General features: G+C 32.0%; 1 protein-coding gene across 4 annotated transcripts in view; it reads left to right on the top strand.

Moving 5' to 3' along the window:
• The window catches only part of UBA6 (ubiquitin like modifier activating enzyme 6), a 77,142-nt gene that overhangs the window by 28,006 nt on the left and 25,404 nt on the right, over window positions 1-23,732 (top strand). For all 4 annotated transcript variants that reach the window (XM_023530917.1, XM_011360651.2, XM_023530918.1 and 1 more), the window contains 10 exons: window positions 1,838-1,960; window positions 3,810-3,933; window positions 6,979-7,082; window positions 8,843-8,905; window positions 9,659-9,735; window positions 10,263-10,329; window positions 19,506-19,649; window positions 21,477-21,544; window positions 22,023-22,101; window positions 22,973-23,053. In XM_023530917.1, coding sequence (XP_023386685.1) covers window positions 1,838-1,960; window positions 3,810-3,933; window positions 6,979-7,082; window positions 8,843-8,905; window positions 9,659-9,735; window positions 10,263-10,329; window positions 19,506-19,649; window positions 21,477-21,544; window positions 22,023-22,101; window positions 22,973-23,053 — 930 coding nt within the window. The remainder of the gene's footprint in view (window positions 1-1,837; window positions 1,961-3,809; window positions 3,934-6,978; window positions 7,083-8,842; window positions 8,906-9,658; window positions 9,736-10,262; window positions 10,330-19,505; window positions 19,650-21,476; window positions 21,545-22,022; window positions 22,102-22,972; window positions 23,054-23,732) is intronic.

Here is a 23,732-nt window from a genome sequence, read left to right as displayed (position 1 = left end):
ATTCTAACACAGTAAATATCAATAGGTAAATATCAATCCACATAAACAACAGTTCTTCGAGTCCTCAATAATTTTTAAGAACATGAAGGGGTCATGAAACCAAAAAGAAAGACAGTTGTTGAATTATAAGAGTAGAGTAGAGGCACTTAGACCAGTAGGGGCTAAGGGAGTGATCCAGGTGAGATGTTCAAGAGAGGTGCTTTATTCAAGAGAGGTACGAATAGGGATTGTGAGAAGTTGTTGCATTTGAGGTATCCTGTAAAAAAGGCTAACAGAAATTGAGAGTAGATGAATATGAGTTGTGAAGGAAAGAATGACCAAGAATAATTCCTGGCTTTTGGTCCAGATTAATTCCGTAAATAGTAGTGACAATGAGAATACTGGAAAGAGAGATGAGAAAATTCATAATTCTTCCCCTGCAATTAAATGGATATTACTAACTTCACCTATTTTGTGGGGTCATTTGTTTCTTTGGCAAAAGCTATTTTTCCCTATGAGATGAGCACTGAGCTGTAATCATACTGTATAAAATAGGTGTGCTGAAAATTTTGGACTGTGGTATTTACATAGCATATTTACACTTTGTGTAGAACATTTGTGCTGTGGTTCACAACTTAAGCAGATTAATAAGACATAGAATGGTCAGTAAACTTGTAACAGGTCACAGAAGTTTTACAAAGTAATTACAGTAGGTTATAAACTAAAATTCTTGTTTATATATTTGATACATATGTTCATGCTTTAAAGTTGTTTTGAAAAGGAAAATATTGTCATCAAGTTCAAGCTTTTAAACTTAAAAAAAAGCTAAATTTCTGTGCAATTTTTATATCTCAAAAAATGCTGTTTTGATAGTAAAGGTGTAGTATATAGTCAAGAGGTAGTCTTCTATTAGCCATTTTACTACTTAATATAATAGGTGGTATAAATTATTTTAATGGCCTATGTTCTTATACCCAAGTATCAAGACTTTAATTTTTGTTAGAAAAATGTCACTTTATATAGAATCATTTATTAGAGTAAGATTTTTTCTTTACTATCAATAACTAAAAATAAATGAACACAAAAACAATTTCTTTACAGATTTAGAATGGAGAGAGTGTATTATAAAATTCAGTAAAACATTTATGATTCTGTTTAAGAATCTGATTTTTACTTTTCTTGATTTTGATATATACTGTCAATTCTTTAGCCTCTTTTCTGTTGACTTCATTCTCAGCTTTTAGCTCTGTTCTGTTTTCCATTAATTCTGCTGCTTTTAGTGAATGGACACTCTATTCTTTTCTAAAATGAAAAGTAAGAATTCACTGCTAGACCATTAAACCAAGATATTTGTTTCTTGCATACTGTGCTTGACTTTTAAGGCAAGGTGGGAATATTTGTTATTTAAAAATCATAGACTACTAGAGGGGAGAGGGGAAAGAGGGAAAGTAGACGGGGTAAAGGGGGTCAAATATGTGGTGACAGAAATCCAACTATGGGAGATGAACACACAGTAAACACATATATGTCTTACTGTTAAAGTGTACAGCTGAAACTTACTGGATCTCATTAGCCACTTATCACCATAAAAAATTTAAAAATTTAAAAATCATAGAGTATATAATAATGATGTATTGATATTGCCTCTAGTTTTGTAACACTAGATGTCTAGTCCCAAATACCAAAATTCTTGATTCCTAAACCAATTTACAGATGAATAATTTATCCGATTCATCATTTACCTTATATCCCAAGTGATATACTCAATTCTAAATGAAATTGTCATAAAGGGCCTAAGATAGTTGAGCTATTTTTTTTCTTTTTACAAATAGATGAACTTGTTTTTATCATTTTACAGTTCATCAGTGCAGATATGCATGGAATTTGGTCACGGTTGTTTTGTGATTTTGGTGATGAATTTGAAATTTCAGATACAACAGGAGAAGAGCCAAAAGAAATCTTTGTTTCAAATATAACGCAAGTACGATTGTATATGTATATTATAGTATATGTATATGATTGATTTAAGTTGATGTGAATACTATATTTTAGGTATTAGCAAAATATTGTATGTGCAATATTTTTCAGTTTTATGAGATTTTAAGTTAATTCATGAGGGAATGTTTTGTTACTTTCTTGATTGCATTTTATTAAAGCCAAATTGAAGTTAGACTATTAAGAGTATTTCGGATTACCTCTAACAATATTTAATAATTGATAGATCAGCATTTTGCTTATGCCATAAATTTAAATTTAAATTTTGCATTATGTCATGTTTCTATGGGACATGAATTGTGTTTCAGTATTTGCTGAATTATTTAGTGCATCAGATCAAAAATGTACTAAGTATAGGTAACCTTGCCCAGCACTGTGACTCTAGGAAGATGCACACCTAAGTTATCAAAGACAAAAGCTTTTCTAATTTGTTATATTTCTAAAACATTATTTGGAAGAGGAAAAAAGTTTAAGCATTAATTAATCTTCAAATTAAATAGTCTGATTTTCTAACCACATTCTTTTGATATCATGTAAGCTTAATTTTTTGTTTCTTAAAATAAATAGAAAAATAATAATGATCGATTTTTACTTTCTTTTTAGCCTAAATTATTAACTTTATTTGTATAATTATTAACTTTATTCTGTATAATCAATTTACATTAAAGCTCAAAAGAAGCCAATATAAGGAAATGATAATACATTTTGACCGAATAATATTTGTGCTTCTCTTTATGCTTTATTTTTAAACCTAATGTAATGTTGCCTTTCTTACTCCTTTTTAAGAAAAAATTCATTAAGAAATTCTGTGTATCTCTCTGCTTACTGAATGGTTTATTATTCAAATTTTTACCCTCTGTAGTTGTTTTTAATTTGTCCCTGAGAATATCATACTGTTAGAATTAGTTCCGAAGGAGAATATGGATCTTTGTATTACACTGGTATTTTCTTTTATTGAATAGTGCAGGAATTATGTAGGTTATCCGTAAAGAATTAGAAAATATCATAAATATTCCCATTTAACTTGTCCACAAGGAATTATTTCTCCTTCTTAATAAAGTCCTATGAATTCTAATTGAAATATTTGCAAACCACATTATATTAATTTTATCACCATGTTTGTGATTATAATTTTATTATTTTTATCATTAAGCATCAAGAGAATTTTTGGAATCAACACAATTATGAAAGAGAATGATAATTTCATTAGTTTTACATAAATTACTATCACAGTCAAGCAGTATATGGGATTATATGCAATTAGGAAATTTCTAGGCTTTTGACCTGTCTCATTCATCCTCTTTGGTGTGATAAGCCAATTAGTTTCTATTTTTATCCTAATAAGCTGGGCTACACAGTATTTCTTTGCTTTGAAGTGTTTGTTAGGCATGCTTTAAACTACTAATTTCCAGGTTTTAAATCTCCATCCTCCTTTCTTACCTTTCTTTAATTTTCAAAGTTAGACTCTCATCTTTTATGCATACAGAATTTCTTATAACATGACTTAAAACTTACACTCGATAACTTTGAGTGTTTTTATAAATTAAAAGAATCTTTGAATCTATGAAATATTTGACGCCTATGTGGAATCTCTTACCTATCTCCCCCAAACAATAGAAATTATATTTTAAGCATTTATAATAAAATAATAAGTTGATCACTATTTTGTGACAATTTTTAAAGGTTTGCTTTTACTAAGGAAGGAAAAGAATAGCTTGGAAATCTATTTGTTTTGAGAATTTTATGATTATATGGTATTTTTTGTGTGAGATTTGAAATTTGGACAAAAAAGGAATACATGAACTTGTTTGTTAGTAGATTACTCTTATTTTTAGGGTAATCCTGGCATTGTCACTTGCCTTGAAAATCATCCTCACAGACTTGAGACAGGACAGTTCCTAACATTTCGAGAAATTAATGGAATGACAGGCTTAAATGGATCTGTACAACAAATAACTGGTAAGTTGATGTGTTTTATTCATTTATATTCATGATTCAGCACCTTTATAGTTCAGACATACTCAGTGTTGAGAACACAACATCAACTCAGACAGACATGATCCAGTTCTTGGCCTCAAAACATTCAATCCAAGCGAAGAGATGGTAATATGAAGCAGTGATGGTATAACAGGAATTCTGGGAATTCTAAATGTAGCAGGGAAACCAACCCAGTTTGGTGCAGCAGCAGTACAGACAAGGTGTCTTGATTAAAATTTGAAGATTGCCTTGGCTTAAGAAGATAGTGTAAAGATTATTCTGTGCAGAGACAAATAGAGGCAAGACAGAATTCAAGGAACTAAAAGATATAACAAGGCCGGCAGTGGGCATTGAGATAGCAAGTGTTAAGACATTTAGGAGGAAACTATGATATATCTCACATGGTAAGTGAGTGAAGATTTGGACATGGACAATTTATGTATTTACTTAGGGAATGCAAGAAAGGGAACAGGTTTTGGAGAAAAGGTGATGAATATAGTTTAGGCTTCTGGAGTGAGGTGGCAATGAGGTATTCAAGTGAAGATGTATGTTTTTGTTACTTAGATAAAAGAAATGGATGGGTGTGACTGCAGGCAAGTTTGTGGGTATATTGGTAAGAAATAGAAGGAATCTGTTTTTTCAGAGGACTAAAATGAGATCATTGCCCAGAGGAGGGAAAAGGTGCCAAGGCCAGACATTTGAGGAGAATAAACATTTAAAAAATAAAAAGTAAAAAGACTATTCAGCATTATTTCTGGCGCATTTGAAGTTGAAGATAATTAATTTATAGCAGTGTTAATCTGCATAGTTGTGATTTTTCCTCCAGCCATGTGTGAGAGTTAAAGACATTGCTAGACATACTCTAACTCAAAGATGGCATGTTTATACCTGTTAAGCTGAGAGTGATTCAGTTTTATCTTTAGGGCATTGGAAAGTATAATTATGTGATTAGTGTATAGACTAGGAAATAGATTACTTTTTTTTTTCTTTCAATGACTACAAAAATGGGTCCTTACGAGAGGAAAAATCAGTTCCTTATACACACTGTAGAAAAATAACTTTGGGTCTGTATTTAAATATCTTTGGGGGAAAACAGTCTACATTTAAATATGTAAAATATAGGTTCAGATCCTTGATATTAAAGAATTTCTATCTGTTTTTGCAAAAAATTACTCATCTAATCATTTAGGCTTATTATTTGTTATTTTGGTGTCCATGCAATGGTGGATTGTGATGATGGATCAGATTTTTGAGAATAAATGTAAAAAGAGGAGTCACTGGATATCAAGGAATGAAAATAAACAAAATCCACATTTTGTCCCAAAAATTCTTTGGGGAGAGAGAGAATATTTAAATAGAGTTGGCTGTTGATGAAACTTTTTTTTTTTTGATCTTTATTATGTGGTACTTATTACTCTTAATTTTCTGTTACTTTAAAAACATTTTCAAGTAGCTAAAATATGTTTATTCAAGATATATATATATGTACATATATATGTTTAAATAGAGTTAAAAATGAGTACTATTTCAGACCTCCTCCCCTCTCCAGAGATAATAGCTAAGTTTGATGTTACTCTGCTGACCTTTTTCTCTCTACTTAATATATAAGATTTGTGGAGAGAAAGGACTTACTGTTTGTTTGTTTTTTTTAAATAAGCAAATGGTTCAAAGACAATAAAGACCAAATATTTATATTGAAAACTTTTCTACCTGTCTGTGGCTCCCACTCAGTTCTCACCATTCAGTGTTCTTAGTTTATTGTATGTCCTTCCAGGCTTTCCTTACACTTTTTTACATACAGTATAGGTAGCATATTATGCATCTACCCTTTGCCTTTTCATTAAGCAAAATATCTGGATAATCTTTTCACATCAGTAATTGGAGAACATTCTTTTTCTTTTTTCCTTTAAATTTTCTTTTATGGCTGCATAGCATTTCACGTATGAATGAATCTTATCACTGTATAATTTTAATTGAGATTAAGTATCTTAAATTTTAAGGTTATTTTTTCTTTAATGCGAATCGTTTATCCCTGGAACTCTTAAAGTATTGGGCATATTTGGCTGGTGAACATAAATTACAAGTGTTTTTTTCTAGTTTGGCATTTGACTTTGCTTATTATTGATATTGTATGTATATAATATCAATTTTTTAACCCTTTCCCGTTTAGAAAAAAAAGCAGCTCGCTGCCAGCATTCATTTAATGTCACACGTAGGAATGCTACGTTTTCTAGGATTTGACATTTTCAGCCATCAAACTACCAAAAACAGAATGCTATAAATAGAATGATGTCGTGTTTCCAAAGGTTATCAATATACTAGAATGATGTGAAAATAATAATAAATGTGAGCTATTTCATGGCAAACTTTGGGGGTAAGGTTAGGACTGTAATCTGCGAGTTATCTTGGGGTAAACACTGCAGCCTCAAGCGCCCCCAGTGAGTATTCTCAAGGCAAATGGGGAAAGGTTAATGTTTTCTTTTTATTTTGAGTCATAATTAGAAAAGCCTTCTTCATTACAAAGTTTTAAAGAATTTTTCTTCCATGCTTTCATCTTATGATATTTTTGGCATCTTTTTTGACATTTAAAACTTTTACCCATTTGGAATAGATTCCTTCCCAGATAGCATTTTCCCCCAAAGATTTATAAAATAATACTATCATTTCCTCACTGGTTTGAGGTGTCACCTTAATTGTATCCCTTGTGAGTCTGTTTCTGAATTCTTTATCTTAATTTATCGTTTGCCTATCTATTCAAGAGCCACACTATATTCAATATCTAATAAGCACCTCTTGTTACTTTTTTGCCCCCTCTAAGTTTTCTTGGCTATTTTTGTTTAAGTCCTTAAGTTCACATTGTAAAAATAATTTGGCTCCACACACTTTCTCCACCCCCCCACATCCCCAAAAAACAGATTTATACTGGGATTTTCTTAATTTCATAAATTAGAGGAAATTAATATCTTTATGATTTTAAATCTTAAATACCTGTATCAGTATATAACCATTTTCTTTTTTTTCTTTTAGTGCTATCACCATTTTCTTTTAGCATTGGTGATACTACAGAACTGGAACCTTATTTACATGGAGGCATAGCTGTCCAAGTTAAGACTCCTAAAACATTTTACTTTGTAAGTATTTTTTTTTTTTTTTTTGCTTAAAAAACATTTCTTTACAGAAGAAGAATGTCAGAAGAGGAAAAAAGTAACCAAATAAGTACTGAGTTAACCAAACAATTAATATAAAGGCTGAACAGAATTTGTTTTTTTAATTTGCACCCCTTTTGAGGAAAAAGGCATCAGTCTAATAAAATACACCAATCGCAACAAAAAAAATCTACAGCTGGAATACCACATGCATATAATGGAGGTATATAAATTACCACAAAGGAACTATACCTTTGCGAATCATCGAAGAGCTGGTCAAAGTTCTTAAAATTACCTCCTAAGACAAAAAAATGAAACTATTATATTTTTGAAAGAGTTAGCAAGCATTGAAATACTGTATGTCTTATTGTTGAATTACTTACATTTTTAAAATAAAAGGAATATTTATTTTATTTTTATACTCATTAATATAGATTTTTAATTTTTTAAATATCAAGAAACTTATTTTGGAAATATTAAATAATTCCTATAAACTGATATTGAAAGGAAAATGTAAGTATTTAAATAGAGTAGAGAGGCTACTTTTATTAGGGAACTATGGAGTCTCTTGCTACTTAAATCATTAGGCCACTTCTTCGTATAATCTCTTTTTTATTGCAAGTGTTCAAGGTTTTAACTTAAGTGTCTTTTCCGGAACCATTATTAGCTGAAGTGCTTTACAAGAGTTTTTGTACAAACCAAAATTAGAACAAAAGAACAGATTACAGTAACTACAGCTAGTCGGATTTGCCCCTGCAGTACTTCCTCTTGCCACTGTCCCCAATTTTTAATTAGTTTATTCTTCAAGTAAATTTCAGATTGAGTGGATGTTTGGAGGTTTTTGTTTCTTGAGGGTTTTGTTTGTTTGATTGGTTGGTTGGTTTTTTTGGCCTTAGTATGTTCTTTGCTCGGCACAGAAAGTTTTAGCTTTGAGTATTCAAGTCTAGTCAGGCATAACAACTCTTAATAACTTGATATCAGACAAATATATTAATGATGCAGGACAGAGTGAATGCTCCCAAGTAGGGACTCGAGTCTTTCTCCGAGAGAGGATCCTTGGCATCAAGCAGGTAAGAATTCACGAACAAGCCAGAATGAAAGACAAAGGAAAGTTTATTAGAGAGGAATAATGCTCCATAGACAGAGTCGTGGTCTCCTCTCAAAGTTACAGAATGAGACCTCAAGCGTCCAAAGAAGCTGGGTTTTTAGTTTCTATGAAAAATTACTGATTATAGGGAGTAAAGAATATACAGTTTAAAGTCTTTATTTTCCTGTTTTTCTTTTGTATGGGTAAGCATTAAAGGTATGAGTTAATAGTTGTTAGTAATCTATATAGGGATCTTCCTTTGTTCTGTAGATTTCTAATAGTTTGATCAGCCAGGTGCCATGTCTAACAGCACATAGCAGGCGCCGAATTCCAAGTTCTCATCCCTACAGCAGTAGCTTTTCATTTAAAACAAAAGATTTTTTATCAAGTATATAGATGTTTTTACCAATTCTTCCCAAATTTATTATTTGGATCAGATTGTCTAATTGCATTTGACATTTAAAAAAATAAAGTATAATATAGTAGTAAGGGATAATAGAGAAAATGGTAGCTGTTTCATAATTCAGTTAAAACTTATTTGCTCAGTCTTATTTATTACAGACCATTGGAAAAGATCCATCGCTTTTAGTGCTCTGTATATTTTGTCAGGTAATCACTTATTTGCACTGGAGTAATTATTTTGTTTGGTTTCTATTAGGAATCATTGAAGAAGCAGATAAAACACCCAAAGTGCCTTATTGTGGATTTTAGTAAACCTGAGGTAAACAAACACTTATAGATTTAAGAGAGGCAGCAGAGTGGGGGATGGGGATTGATAAGAGATTATAAAATTAAAATGGAATAACCATGTATACACGTGTCAGATTTTCTTAATAAAGATTATATTCACATATGTAAAGTTGACTCCCAAGGATTAAAAATGGGAATTTATATCATGGGAAAATGTTAGAATAATAGGAAAAAGTTTTGCTATTATAATGATATGCCAGCTTTGATAGTTAAGACAATTTCAATAATTTATGCAAAGGTGATCTTATTAAAAGATTTTTCTGAACTTTGTAGAGTTTTACATAATAACTTTTTCCCAAAAAACCTTGGAAACATTCTATTTTTTTAATCACTGGATATAATTTTTTAGCAGAGAATGTATTTGTGATAAGGAAAGAGTTATGTTAAGTTTGCAAATTTGTAAATATTGATAAGGAAAAAATTAGGTGATCTTTTACAAATGTTTTATTGCTGTTGTTTAGTTCATTTTACTCTAAGTTTCATATAGATAACCTAGTAAAAACTAGTCATGCCACCTGGAATCGAGACTTACATATATTTCTAAATATTGCTTTATTGCCTTGAAGTCAAGTCAGTCAAATCATTTAACTTCTTTAAGACTCAGCTTCCTCCTCTGTTAAATAGAGATAATTAATTTATTGTAAGGATTATATTAAATGTTTTTAAAGCATTAGCATAGTGCCTGGCATGTATTACATTGGCTAATTTTCAGTGTTTTCCATAGGCACCTTTAGAGATACACACAGCTATGCTTGCTTTGGACCAGTTTCAGGAAAACTATAGTCGCAAGCCAAATATTGGGTAATGTTCTTTGTTCGAGATAATATTTTTCCTTATTATAAAAACAATATTTCAGAAATTGTAAATTAAAAAATTTAAAAAGTAACTAAGCAGCATTGGCGAACACATAGTATATAAACATTTGTTATGTTTAGTCTTTTTTTCTATTAGGAGTAGAGAGATTAATTTATAAAATTGGAATTATATTAAATAAAAATTTTCCCATTTTGAAGTCTTCAAAAGCTATAACTTCTTAAATAAAAAACCTGAGAATTATTGAATTATGAATATACTGTGTAATTTTTCACCTTCTGGCCTAGTAAGTCATAAGTACTGTTGTAAAAGGTTTTTGCCTTATATATTTAAAACTGAATCTGATTTTGAAGTAACATATTATAAGCCACTTATCTTCAAATCATTGAAGCACTTTGTGCTACCTGTTGGCAAAATTCCACATTTTTGTTTTTTAAACTTTAGAATTGAAAATGGCCTACTGTTTATAGCAGTTGAGAAAATTGAAATTGAGGTGTTTTTGTTTTGAATCCTAGATGCCAAAATGATTCAGAAGAACTGTTGAAACTAGCAACATCTATAAGTGAAACCTTGGAAGAGAAGGTAAATATTCAGAGTTACAGCCCTCAAAAAATGTGTAACATATAAATATACTATAAATTAATATTCTCTTATCCTTCAAATCCCAGCTTTTCTATTTATTGACTCTTGACAGTAGGCAATTTACTTGACTTCATTCTCTTTAATTTATAACTCTATAAAATGCGGTTAACCTACCGCGTAGGGATGTTGTGAACATTAAATGATTTAATTTTGTAAAGTGTATAGAACAGTATGTAGCTTATAGTAATTACAATTTGCTGCTGTTGTATTTTTAGTATTAGTATTATCTTCTGATTTACTTGGTTTGTTAACCCACTAAAACTCAGTATAGAAAGTTGTCAGCTTTCCTAAATCATTTCTTTTTTAAATTATATATTCATATCTCTTAATTGCATTTTGCATATCATGTGTGGACATATTACCTAGAAAATAGTTTTTCCATGTTATGGTGCCAGTGCTGGCTGGCCAGTAGTTTTATTTATTTTATTTTATTTTTAAATTTATTTGATTTTATTATTGGGGTAACATTGATCAACAAAGTCCAATAAGTTTCAAGTGTACAATTCAACAGTAAGTCATATATATACTGCATTGTGTGTTCACCACCCACAGTTAGATTTCTTTCTGTCACCACATATCTGACCCCTTTTCCCCCATCTACCTCTCTCCTCCCCTCCTTCCCTCTGGTAACCACTAGTCCACTCTCCATGTATTTGAGTCTCTGTTTGTTATATTTGTTGGTTGCTTTTAGATTTATATCCCATATAAGTGATATCATGTGATTTTCAACTTTTTCTGTCTGGCTTGTTGCGCTTCACATGATTATTTCAAGATCCATCCACACTGTCACAAATGGTAGCATTTCATTTCTTCTTATAGCTGAGTAATATTCCATTGTACATATGTATCGTATCTTCTTTATCCAGTCATCTATTGTAGGACGCTACAGTTGCTTCCATGTCATGGCCACTGTAAATAATGCTGCTATAAACATTGGTGTGCATATATGTTTTTGGGTAAATGTTCTCAAGTTTTTTGATAATTAACCCAGTAGAGCAGGGGTCCCAAAGCCTTGATTTCATGGACCGATAATGGTCCATGGCCTGTTAGGAACCAGGTGGCACAGCAGGAAGTGATCAGTGAGCAAGCAAGCTGTGTTTGCAGCCGATCCCCAGCACTGGTGTCACAGCCTCAGTTCCACCTCAGATCATCAGGCATTAGATTCTCATAGGAGCATAGGTCCCAAGTGACAAAAAGGTTGGGAACCAGTACAGTAGAGGGATTGCTGGATCATATGGTACATCAATTCTTAGTTTTTTGAGAAATCTTCGTAACTGTTTTCCATAGTGGTTGTACCAATTCTCAGTCCCACCAGCAGAGTATAAGGGTTCCCTTTTCTCCAAGTCCTCTCCAACACTTTTTATTACTTGTCCTATTGATAATAGCCATTCTAACGGGTGTGAGTGAGATGGTATCTCATTGAGGTATTGGTCTGTAGTTTTTTGATGTTTTGATATCAGGGTGATATCAGGCCTTGTAAAATGAGTTAAAAAATATTGCCTCTTCGATTTTTTGCAAGAGTTTGAGAAGAATAGGTATTAAATCTTCTTTGAATGGTAGAATTCACTGGTGAAGCCATCTGGTCCTGGACTTTTACTTTTTGGTAGGTTTTTAATGATTGTTTCAGTTTCCGTACTGCTGATCAGTCTCGTTTTTTCTATTGTGTTTTTGTTCTCAGTTTCATTTAATTCTGCTCTATTTTTCATTATTTCTTTCCTTCTGCTGATTTTAGGCTTCTTTTGATCTTCTTTTTCTAGTTTTTTAAGATGAAGTGTTAGCTTATTTATTTGGGCCTGTAATGATATGAACTTTCCTCTTATGACTGCTTTTGCCGTTTCCCAAATGTTTTGATATATTGTACTATCATTCTCATTAGTTTCTGTGTATCTCTTTATCTCTCTTACTTTTTCCTCTGTCCCAGTTGTTCTTCAGTAATAAGTTGTTTAATTTCCATGTATTTGTGGTTCTTCCCTCTTTCTTTTTACAGTTGATCTCCACCTTCAAAGCATTATGATCAGAAATATGGTTGGTATGATTTCAACCCTCTTATATTTGTTGAGGCTATCTCTGTGTCCCAGTATGTGGTCAGTCCTTGAGAATATTCCATGTGCGCTAGAGAAGAATGTATAAGCAACTGTTTTGGGATGAAAGGCTTTGCAAATGTCGATTATGTCCAGTTGATCTAATGTGTAATTTAAGGATATCATTTCCTTATTGATTTTCTGCTTAGACATTTTGTCCTTATCCAACAATAGGTTATATAGGTCCCCTACTATGATAGTGTTTTGGTCAGTTTATCCCTTTAGTTCTGTTAGTAATTGCTTTATATATTTTGGGGCTCCCTGATTGGGAACATAGATATTAAGTGTTAACATCTTCTTGGTGTATGATTCCCTTTGTCATTATGAAGTGTTCCTCAGTATTTCTCTTTACCTTTTTTATCTCAAAGTCAATTTCATCCAATATCAGTACCGCTACTGCTTTTCTCTGAATGTCATTTGCTTGTATCATTTTCCACAATTTCACTTTGAGTCTGTATTTGTCTTTGAAACTAAGATGTGTCTCCCGAAGGCAGCATATGGTTGAATTTTGTTTTTTGATCCATTCTGCAACTCTGTGCCTTTTTATTGGTGAGTTCAGTCCATTTACATTTAGGATGATTATTGAAATATGAGGTTTTCTTATAACCATTTTATCTTTTGTTTTCTAGTACCTTAGAATTTCCATTGTTTCCTTGTCCTTGCATTTCTGTTATTTTAATTTGGTGGGGTTTTGTGGATTTTTCCCTCTGTTCCTTCTTGTTTTACATTATGTATCTCAGTTCTAGATCTTTGGTGTGTGGTTACCATTAAAATTATATAAAGGATAATTATACAGTATACAGTAGTCTATTTTCTTCTACATGAGTCTTATCTCCATTCCCCATGGCAAATTTAGATCTTTGATTCCTCCCCTTTTCTGTTATTGTTGTCTCAAATTGTCCCTATATATGCTAAATGTTCATTACTATCTTGCAATAGCAATTCTCTTCTTACTGTTTAAGCTTATAATATCCTGTTCTTAGTAAGGGTTGCACTTCTCTGCTTCTGTCTGCCTGTTAGACGCCTGACTCATAGTTACGCATTCTTTTTGTCATTTCGTTTCAGGTAAGCTGACCCCTTTTAGTATTTTCTGTAATGCAGGCCTCATAGTGGAGAATTCCTTCAGTTTTTGTATGTCTGAAAAGGTCTTTATTTCTCCTTCATATCTAAAGGAGAGCTTTGCTGGATACATTATTCTTGACTGGAAATTCCTTTCACTTAATAGTTTGAATATTTGATTCCATTCCTTCTTTACTCCTAAGGTTTGTGCTGAGAAGTCCAAAGATAGTTGAAAAGGTTTTCCATTATAGGTTACTGTCTTCTTTCCCTGAATGCCTTGAGAATTCTTTCTTTGTTTTTAATTTTTGACAATTTTAATATACCGTGTCTTGAAGACAGCCTTTTTGGGTTGAGGTATATGGGTGTTCTGTTAGCTTCTTGGATTTGAAGCTCCAGCTCATTTCTTAGATTTGGGAAATTCTTGTCAACTCTTTATCTGAATATGCTCTCTGATTTCTTCTCCCTCTCTTCTCCTTCTGGAATACGCATTATTCTTATGTTGCTTTTCCTGATGGCGTCAGCTAGTTCTTATATTTCTCTTTCATTATTTTTCACTTTTCGATTTCTCTCTTCTTCCTTCTGATTTATTTCTAGATTTCTGTCTTCGCTATCACTGATTCTTTCCTCCAACTGGTCAGCTATATTTCCTCAGCTTGCTATTTTATTTTTCATCAATTTTAGTGTGTTCTTCATCTCCAGAAGTTCTGTTTGTGTCTTTTTTTAGCATTTTAGCCTCCTTGTTAATAAACTTATTTTTCTGGTCTGTTTTTTTCTAAGTTCTTAGAATTATTGATTTGAATTATTCTGCATCTCACTGAGTTTTTTCAGAAATGAAGTCCTGAATTCTCTTATTTAAGTCACATATTTCTATGTCTTTAAGCTTATTTTCTGGAGATTTTTCTCTTTCTTTCTGGGCAGCCTTGTCACTCTGGCTGTTCATGGTGTTTGATGGACTATTTCCCCGCCTGGACATTAATGTGATTGTGTGCTGCTTTTTTCAGAAATAAGATTTATTATATTGAGGTCTCTCTTTAGCCTGTTGATAAGAAGGCGTTTTTCTTTTGATTTCCAGTAGGTGGCGTCCAAGCCTCTTGGATCCCTGCTTTGAGACTTAATAATGTTTTTTTCTTGTAACTATTCAGTCACAGTCTCTACCCTCAGTCTCAGTCAGTGTTAGCAGTAATTTTGATAGTGTTTGCTCAATTCCCTTGGGGCTCCGCAGTACTAGTTCTGGAAAGATGTGGTGGGTTGGAGGGAGAGTGGGATCTGGGTTGGTGGGTAAAGGTTGCTGCTAGACTCAGTGTCTCAGCCTCCTGTTTTGCAACTGCAACTGTTGCTCCTCCGCACTTAGTTCCCACTCTCCTTTCTGTCCTCATCCCTGGGCTCCGCTGGGTGGTACTTGCTGATCCTTCTGGCAGGGCTGTTTGAGGAACCCACCACAATCACTCCCCTTCCCCTCCTTCTGCTTGATGCTCCCGCTGTGTGAGGCAGCTTCTTTGACCTCCCAGTCTACCACCAGACTACTGCGGTTCCAACCTCTGAAAGTTCTTATGAGCAGATCACTCATTCAGACCTGCTTGTGTACAGGTTGGGTGTTATTTGTTGAGCTTTAGATGTTCAGCTCGTTATTCCAAGGGGAGAGATCTGGGGAGATCCCTCACTCCACCATGTTTCTGATGTCACTCCAGCAGTTTAATTTTAGCGATAGAAACATAGCAGTTTGTGCAGTTATTTGAAAATTGTATTGTTTTTGTCCTTATTTTATAAAAGTGAAGGAGAAGTGAAAGTCTTAACATTACTAGTAACAATAACATGAGCTCATATTTCATGAAATAAAAACGAAGAAAATAAGTGTACTGAAAACAATTACTAGTTATAAGCGAAAGACCTCTTATTGTATATTTAGTGGTTAGAAAAATGTATGAGAGGTCAAGAATCATATGATATCACCCATGTGGGTTATAAAACAAAAAGCAACAAATGAATAAACAAACGCTTAAACACAAAAACAGACTCATAGATAGACAACAGAATGATGGTTACCAGAAGGTACGGGATTGGCGGAAAAGAGGGTAATGCGGGTCAAATACAAGGTGACGGAAGGAGACTAGACTTTGGGTGGGGAGCATACAATGTAGTATTCAGATGTCGTATTATAAAGTTGTATACCTGAAATTTACATGTTGTTAACCGATGTCCTCCAATACATTTAATTTAAAAATACATTAAAAATAGCCAAAAAACTATAAAGTTTAAAAAAAAAGTGTGGAAAGCTAGAAATAGATTGTTGAAATCTTTGCTTAAAAGGAAGGATGTTATTAGGGATTTATCAGATATATTGAGATAACTTAAATTTCATCCTTTTTAGATGTAGAGTTATACAAAATTCTTTATACAATTAATTCAACTGTACATAATGAATTCAAAATGTCTAGTCATGTATCTACCACCACAATCAAGATATAAAACATTTCCATACTGCCGAAAGTTCCTTCCTCTTTATGATAATCATCTCCATCTACCGTAACCAAGCCATGGCACTCTATAGTTTTGCCTTTTCCAGAATATCATATAAACAATCATGCAATATGTAGCTTTTTAAGTCTGGCTTTTTTATTGAATAAAATAAATTTGAGTTTCATCCATGTTGTTACATGTTCATTCCATTTTATTGCTGAGTAGTATTTCATTGTGTAGATGTACCATGGTTTGTTTGTTCCTGTATCATTGGTAGACACTTGGGTTGTTTTCAGTTTGGGCAGTTATGAATAAAGCTGCTGTAATTATATGCATACAGATTTTGGTGTGGATATACATTTTTATTTCTCATGTGTAGACACCTAATAGTGTATTACAGAGTCATGTGATAGATATATGTTTAATTTATAAGAAACTACCAAATTGTTTTACAGAGAAACTATTTTGCATTTCCACCAGAAATATATGTTTGAGTTGTTCTGCATTCTTTTCATAACTATACTATCTGTTTGATTTTAGCCATTTTAAAATGTGTGCTTTTTTTTTTCCATTTTATTAATGGCTATGAATTTGAGTATCTTTTCATATGCTTATTTGTCATTCATATCTCTTCTTTGAGATACTTTAAATCTTTTCCTATTTTTAAATTAGATTGTTTTCTTTCGATTGAGATAGTTCTTTATTTATTCTGGATATCAGTCCTTTATCAGATACATGTTTTACAAATATTCTCTTTCAGCCTGTGGGTTCTCTTTTCATTTTATTATAGTGTTTTTTGAAAAGCAGAAGTTTAAAATTTTAACAAAGTTAAATTTATCAATTTTTCTTTCTGTGGTTTGTGGGTGGTTCTTTGTATTATTTTGTTTTTGCTAAGTGGTTTGTGTTTTTTTAACCTAAGGTCACATAGGTTAACCTAAGCTTTTCTCCTATGTTTTCTTCTAAAAGTTTTATAGCTTAGTGAATTCCTTTTTGTATGCCATGCAAAATATAGATTAGGTGTACATGACTATATATTTTGAATTCATTATGTACAATTTTGTACTTTTGTGAGTTCATTTTTTTGTACCTTGCAAAGTATAAATCAAGGTTAATTTTGTGTGTGTATATGAATATCCAGTAATCTACCAATAGTTGAAAAGACAGTGCCTCTCTCATTCTTTTTTTGGGGGGAGTGTCTTTGTCAACAATTTATTGACCCTGTATATATGTGTAGGGTGATTTCTGAACTCACTATTGTCTTCCATTGGTTTTTATTCTTTTGCTAGTATCATCCTATTTTGATTACTCTAGCTTTATAGTTAGTCTTGAAATCAGTTTTGACAAGAGCTCAGAATTACAATATTCCGAGTTCTTCCATGTTTTGAATTTTTTCCGTAGCCTTCATACTCGAAGCTGGGATGGATATAAAATTCTAGGCTCTTACTTTCTTCAGTGATCTCTTACTTTGTATCTTATTGTTGAGAAATATGCCAGCTTAATTTTCTTACTCTTATAAGCAGTCTAGTCTTTTTGCCTTGAAGCCCTATATATTTTTTCTGCTGTATATTTTTTTATTTGTAAAATCTAATAGTTTTACAAAGTTATGTCTCAGGGTTGATAGTCAATTTTCCCAGGTACACCATGAGCCCACTTTGATACATAGATTCAGATTTTCTTCTATTTATTTATTCCCTTCTTTGGAAGAGGGGGAGAGGAATTCTTAGATATTAAATTTCTAATTCAAGGTGGAGTTTTTTGTATTTGTTTTTCCACATTGCCATGTATTTGTTAAGGATATACAATTCACTCAAATTTCCTTTGCCTTATGATTAGTTTGGGGGAGAAATTTTCAATAGCTGAAATGTTTTGCTTCTAATTTTCTGTTTTCCTTCTTACATTGGTTTTGTATGGTAAACCAATTTTTCTGCTTTATTTTTTGGACAGGGCAAGGGTTTGGGATGCTTTTTAGATTTCTACTTCTAGAATGCCTCTTTGGATACTAAAAAGGATTTTCTTTAATGGGTAATTTTGGGTTTTTTTGCGGGGGAGGATATATGTGTTGGGGTGTCTTGTGGATCTCTGATTTCTGCCAAACCCTTAACTTTCCTCACTTGCTTCCTTTAGCCTTCTCTGCCAAACAATGTTTCCCCTTTCTATTTATATCATTCTCTCCTAGAGAAGTTCTTTCACCATAGCCATTCCTGGGATCTGCTATATTTCATACATGTTCAGTAATTTTTCACTTAGTGTGAGACCTTCTGTTTCTTGAGATGATTTTGACTGTGGTTTGTTGCCATTAAGCCTATCTTTTGTCATACACTTCCTGCTCTATGCAGGTTTACAGCAATATGAAGTCCAGAAATAGTTCTGTTGAAGTTTGGTATTTATTTTTCTATTTACAGGTAATTTTAAGTTCATAATATTCTCAGCTTCCTAGTAATACTGAAAACCTGCCACTGGTTTATTTTTCTTCTGGGTATGTGTCCTCTCAAGATTATGTGGGGAAGTTCAGATTTAGGCCATTGTCATTGTCCTGGGGCTTCTGTTAACATTCTCATTGTTTTTAATATTATCATTACCACCAATATCTGCATTTGAAAGGGTACAGCTTAAATGAAATCATAATCTGAATTGAGTTTAGTGCTAAATAGTTGAAAAATGAGATATAGAAAATTGAAATGGAGTGAGTGGAATAGTGAGTAGATAGTAAACTCTTTTTGTATCACTGATGTCTTTGAGAATGTAATAAAAGCCTTTCCTCTTCTCCCCCTAAATGCACAAGTACTGTTATTTTACATAAGATATCAAAAGATTAATTGAACGGTACTTGACTCTTAAGGTTAAGATGAAGGTTACTAATGTTGAAAGAACAGGAAGAGAAAGAGAAGACAGATCTTATGAAGAGATCTCTGTCACAAATAAGAAAATGTTCTAAAACAATAGCTCTAAAATCCAGTTCTTCGATATTTCCTTAAAAATACTAATAAACTTTATTTTAAGAAACATTTCAGTTTTTAAATGTCATAAGAACTTTGTGGTGATTAGCTCTTACATTAGATTAGTAAGTGAAAGTGCTATTATGTGCTTAATTTTTTTTCTAAACTTCCTTTTTTAACTATATTGCTTCATTACTTTTCACATTTTTACTTTTTATTTACCACTTTGAGCACAGTTTGTTTCCATTTATCTAGGTTCAAGATTTTTCCAGTTTTCATCAATTTTTTTTTTTTATTCTTGTAAATATTGACATTTATCACAACTGTTTTTAACAAAAATTATAAAGTGGTGCCTTAGTGTAACATAAACAGTCAAAAAGTAAAAACGATAGGTTCTGGTAAAAACATATTGCTTAGGGTCTTTTATTGTGAGATTGGAGCTTTTTTAGGACTTAAAAAATATTTAGTAGGGTAATTGAGTAACTTTTTTGAATTAAACTATAATTCTCACATTAAAGCATTGAAATTTTGAGTATACTAAGTAAATATCGTTAATGTTATTGTCTCCTGGCTTACATTTCAGCCTGAAGTCAATGCTGACATTGTGCATTGGCTCTCTTGGACTGCTCAAGGCTTTTTACCCCCACTCGCTGCAGCAGTAGGAGGTGTCGCCAGCCAAGAAGTATTGAAAGCTGTGACAGAAAAGTTTTCACCTTTGTGCCAGTGGGTTAGTTCTGTATTTTAATATGTTTTATACTTAAGGTTGAATTATCCCCTCATACCATAAATGTCAGTTATGAATTGTAATATCAATATAAAAGCAACCTTAAAATATTTTTTTGATGTATGAGAGAGATGTGATATGCCACCAAATCTTAATTCTGTAATTGAAACTGATATGTTGAGGCTATTGGACTGTAACCCAAAGTTTGATTCTAGGATGTATCATTCTAGGATGTTTCCTTCATTCGTGAGTGTAAGGGAATGGATTTTTTTTTTTCTTTATACTTAGTCTCCTATATTGTTAGTTTAGCATTTATTACCTCTCAGGACTCTTGAACTTGTTCCATGGAATCTCTGGCATCATGAATATTCAGAGCCCCTTCCTAGGTATAAACTTCCGAAGGTAGAAAGCATGGAAATAGTAGATTTGAGAACCAAATTGAGCAAAAACATCACAAGATGGAAAAAAACCCTCATTTCTGATACCAGATGGAATAATTGGCAAAAGATATCCAAAGACACTCTCAGGCCTTTTCTTTTTTTGAACTTTAAACTTTGTAATGTAACGTTTACCTTTTTGTGTGTTTTAAGATGTACTGACATAATGCTATTTTGCTGCTGAGTATTTCGGTTTATTTTAACACAGAGTACAAATTCATCTTGAAAAGTGTGAATTAGATACAGCTGTTAACAGCATGGGAAATAACAAATTATGTCATTAATATAGATTCTCTATTAAATAATAATAACCATTTGGTCATGTTCAAGAAGCTTAAATGAAAATGGGAGACATAGTTCTTTTTCTCATTAACTTAAATTAATTGTTTGGTATTTTTAAAAATGCTGAAATTATGGCTTCCTAGATCATTTCCTATGTAGTATATGTAATTAAAGTGACATGTAGTATATCCAAGCTGGAAAATTAATATGGACTAGGTACTCTTATCAAAGAGTAACCAAATTACTGTGGGAGTGCAAAAAACAAAAAGTAATTTTTCCCACCTTCTAAGTTGTTCTAGCTGGTCAAATAGATTAACAGGAGAAAATGTCCAAAATTTATTATGAAAGTACACATGGGGGTGCCGTAAGAATATGAGACCCTGAGGAAACATTGGACAGTTGAGTCTTGTATGCCATCTGGACAAAGGAGAGAGACACATGGGTCTGGGATTTCTAAGAGAAAGCATGCAGTTTACAGATAGATGATAAAGTGAACATGTGGTAAACAGATTCTTGCTAGGCCACCCAGAAACAATTGGACACAGAGGGAAGTTCACCAAACAGGCTTTGCTGTATTTCTTCCTATCTGCATCATTTAGTTTATATTATAATGCTTAAGGTCATGATCTCTTCCTTTAAGCATGTTTTCATATCTGAATCCTCCAAGGAGGTAAGGGGAAAGGATCAAAGGTTCTTCCTGAGTCTTGCTTAATATCAATATCTCAAAAGACAAAATTTGGTTCCCTTCATTATATATTCAAGTGTAGCTAAAATTGAATGGGACTTCCAGAGTTTTTATGTAGTTATAAAAAATAGATTTGGAGGTGAAATTTCCTTTTGTTTGTTAAGAGTATGTCATCTTTAAGATGGGTAAGTGACATGAATAAAATTATATCTTATAACAAATCCTTAAGGTTTAACAATTGTTTTAACGAAAGAATACAGGAATGTATATTGTGTAAAAAATAGGTGTGTTTTTTTTAATCTGTTATTTTACTCTGAAATGGTATTTTTACCATTTTTTTAAATTATTAAATAACTGCAAATAGAACTCGTTTTTCTAACAATTTAAGTTTCATACATAAGTTATTTTTTTATCTTCTACTTTAAGTTATACATTGAAGCAGCGGATATTGTCGAATCCTTAGGCAAACCTGAACGTGAAGAATTTCTCCCACGGTAATACTGAAATTTCTATTACATTTTTCTTATTTGTATGTTTATAAAAAGCAACTGGATTAAAATTTTTTGTTTAATCATGCATTTGTTTTAAATGTCTTTTCTCCTAACTCATTTACTTCTTATTTCTTCTCTAGAGGTTACATGTCATAATGCCATGCCTTTTTGCCACTTTATAAATAATCAATATAAAGTTTAAATTGTACATTTTCATGAGAATATTTATCATTCAAAATACCATTCTGATGTTAAATGAAAATAGTTGCTATCTCCCACTTTTATATCTGTGTTTTACCTTTTTGAGCCACAAATCTCTTTGAGAATCTGATAAAAGCTTATGGATTAATTCTTCCCAAAATATACACCACCCAAAGTTCTGCCTTCAATTTAAAAAACATTAAATTTGTGTAAATAATGAAACTAATCTTAATAATCTTTATAATGCCTCTGTTTTCATGGTACGTGTTATTTTCTTCAGTGGAGATAGATATGATGCCTTACGAGCCTGCATTGGAGACACCTTGTGTCAGAAGCTACAAAATTTGAATATCTTCTTAGTAAGTGTGAATAATGATGAGAATAAATAGAACATTCAAACTGTTGTTGTGTATAATGAATTTATTAAAGCAAATTTGAGTCTAAGTGAGTACAGTTCCTAACATAGTAGACATTTAGTAAATGTGTAAAACAGGAGTTTGCAAACTTTGGCCTACAGACCAAATCCATTTTGGTGCTAGTTTTTGTAAAGTTTTTTTGGAACACAACCAAGCCCATTTATTTATGTATTGTCAATGGCTTCTTTTATGCTCTATCAGTGGATTGAGTGGTTCTTTTATGCTATAAAAGTGGATTAAGTGGTTGTGACAAAGACCATATGGCCTGCAAAACTGAAAATATTAACTGGTCTTTTACAGAAAAAGTTTGCCAACTCCTGATCTAAAGAATTAATACATTTAATATGGTAGTTTTGAACATTAAAACATTAAAAAATTTTCTAGCAATACATTAGAAATTGGTAGGTTTTTTTAACTTATTTTTTTCTCATCAAATAAAGGAATATGTAGGTGGAATCTGTCTTTCTTAAATATTCAAGGAATCTTTGTCATTAAAATGTTGCACTGATGTTTTGTACTGTTTCTAAAAAAATGAACTCAGTGCTTGGCTTTTGTTTGGAATTTTAAAATGTCTTCTGTTTGAAGGAAATATAAATATTGAGCTTTTTAAAATTTGGTTTATACGTTCTTTAACTGAGACACTTAAAATGTCATCATAAACCAGTTAAATAAATAAATTGCAAATGTTCAAAGTATTTTAAAAAGTATATATTTACATTTGCAACATAGCATTTAACAAAAATTGAGATGAAATTGCTGTAAATAAGTAGAAGTTCTGATTTTATTTAATCTGATATATTTTTCTCCCCCATAGGTAGGATGTGGAGCCATAGGCTGTGAAATGTTAAAAAATTTTGCTTTACTTGGTGTTGGCACAAGCAAAGAGAAGGGAGTGGTAAGATATGAATCTTTTAAAGTTAAAAGTTTGAATTTCCTCTGCTTTCCATTTTTGAACTGTATTTTACTGCATAGATTTGAAATACTGCTTTCGAGGATAGATCATTAAGCTAGAAATTGGAAGATTCTGATTCTATTCTGACCACTTCTTTTTTTTACCAGCTGATTCAAACATGTTTATTGAGCTAATCACCTTATGGCAAATTACTTCTCTGCTCCTAAATTTCTTTCTCTGATACTGCAAAACCGCTGTCTTTACTACCAACCTCATACTGTTGTTAAGATTAAATGTGAAAGGGCTTTGCAAACTATAAAACACATTAATAGTGTTTTGTTAGATACTAATATTTTGTTAGATACTAGTATTAACTTAAATCTTTAAGATGGGAGAAGCTACCATTAGAAAGTTGAAGAATACTCAGATAAGCAGAACATGGGATTAGGGAGGAGGGAGATAGATGGGGTAAAAGGGGTCAAATATGTGGTGACAGAAAGAAATCTAACTATGGGAGAGGATCACACAATGCAATATACATATATGCTTTACTGTTAAATCGTACACCCAAAACTTACTGGATTTTGTTCACCAATGTCACCAAAATAAATTAATTAAATTGATCAAAAATAAATAAATAAAAAGAATACTCAGATTAAAAAAAGGAATAATATAAACTTGG

Source organism: Pteropus vampyrus, unplaced genomic scaffold (genome assembly GCF_000151845.1).
Source record: "Pteropus vampyrus isolate Shadow unplaced genomic scaffold, Pvam_2.0 Scaffold57, whole genome shotgun sequence".
NCBI classification, from domain to species: Eukaryota; Metazoa; Chordata; class Mammalia; order Chiroptera; family Pteropodidae; genus Pteropus; species Pteropus vampyrus.
This window is presented reverse-complemented; position numbering and strand designations above follow the sequence as displayed.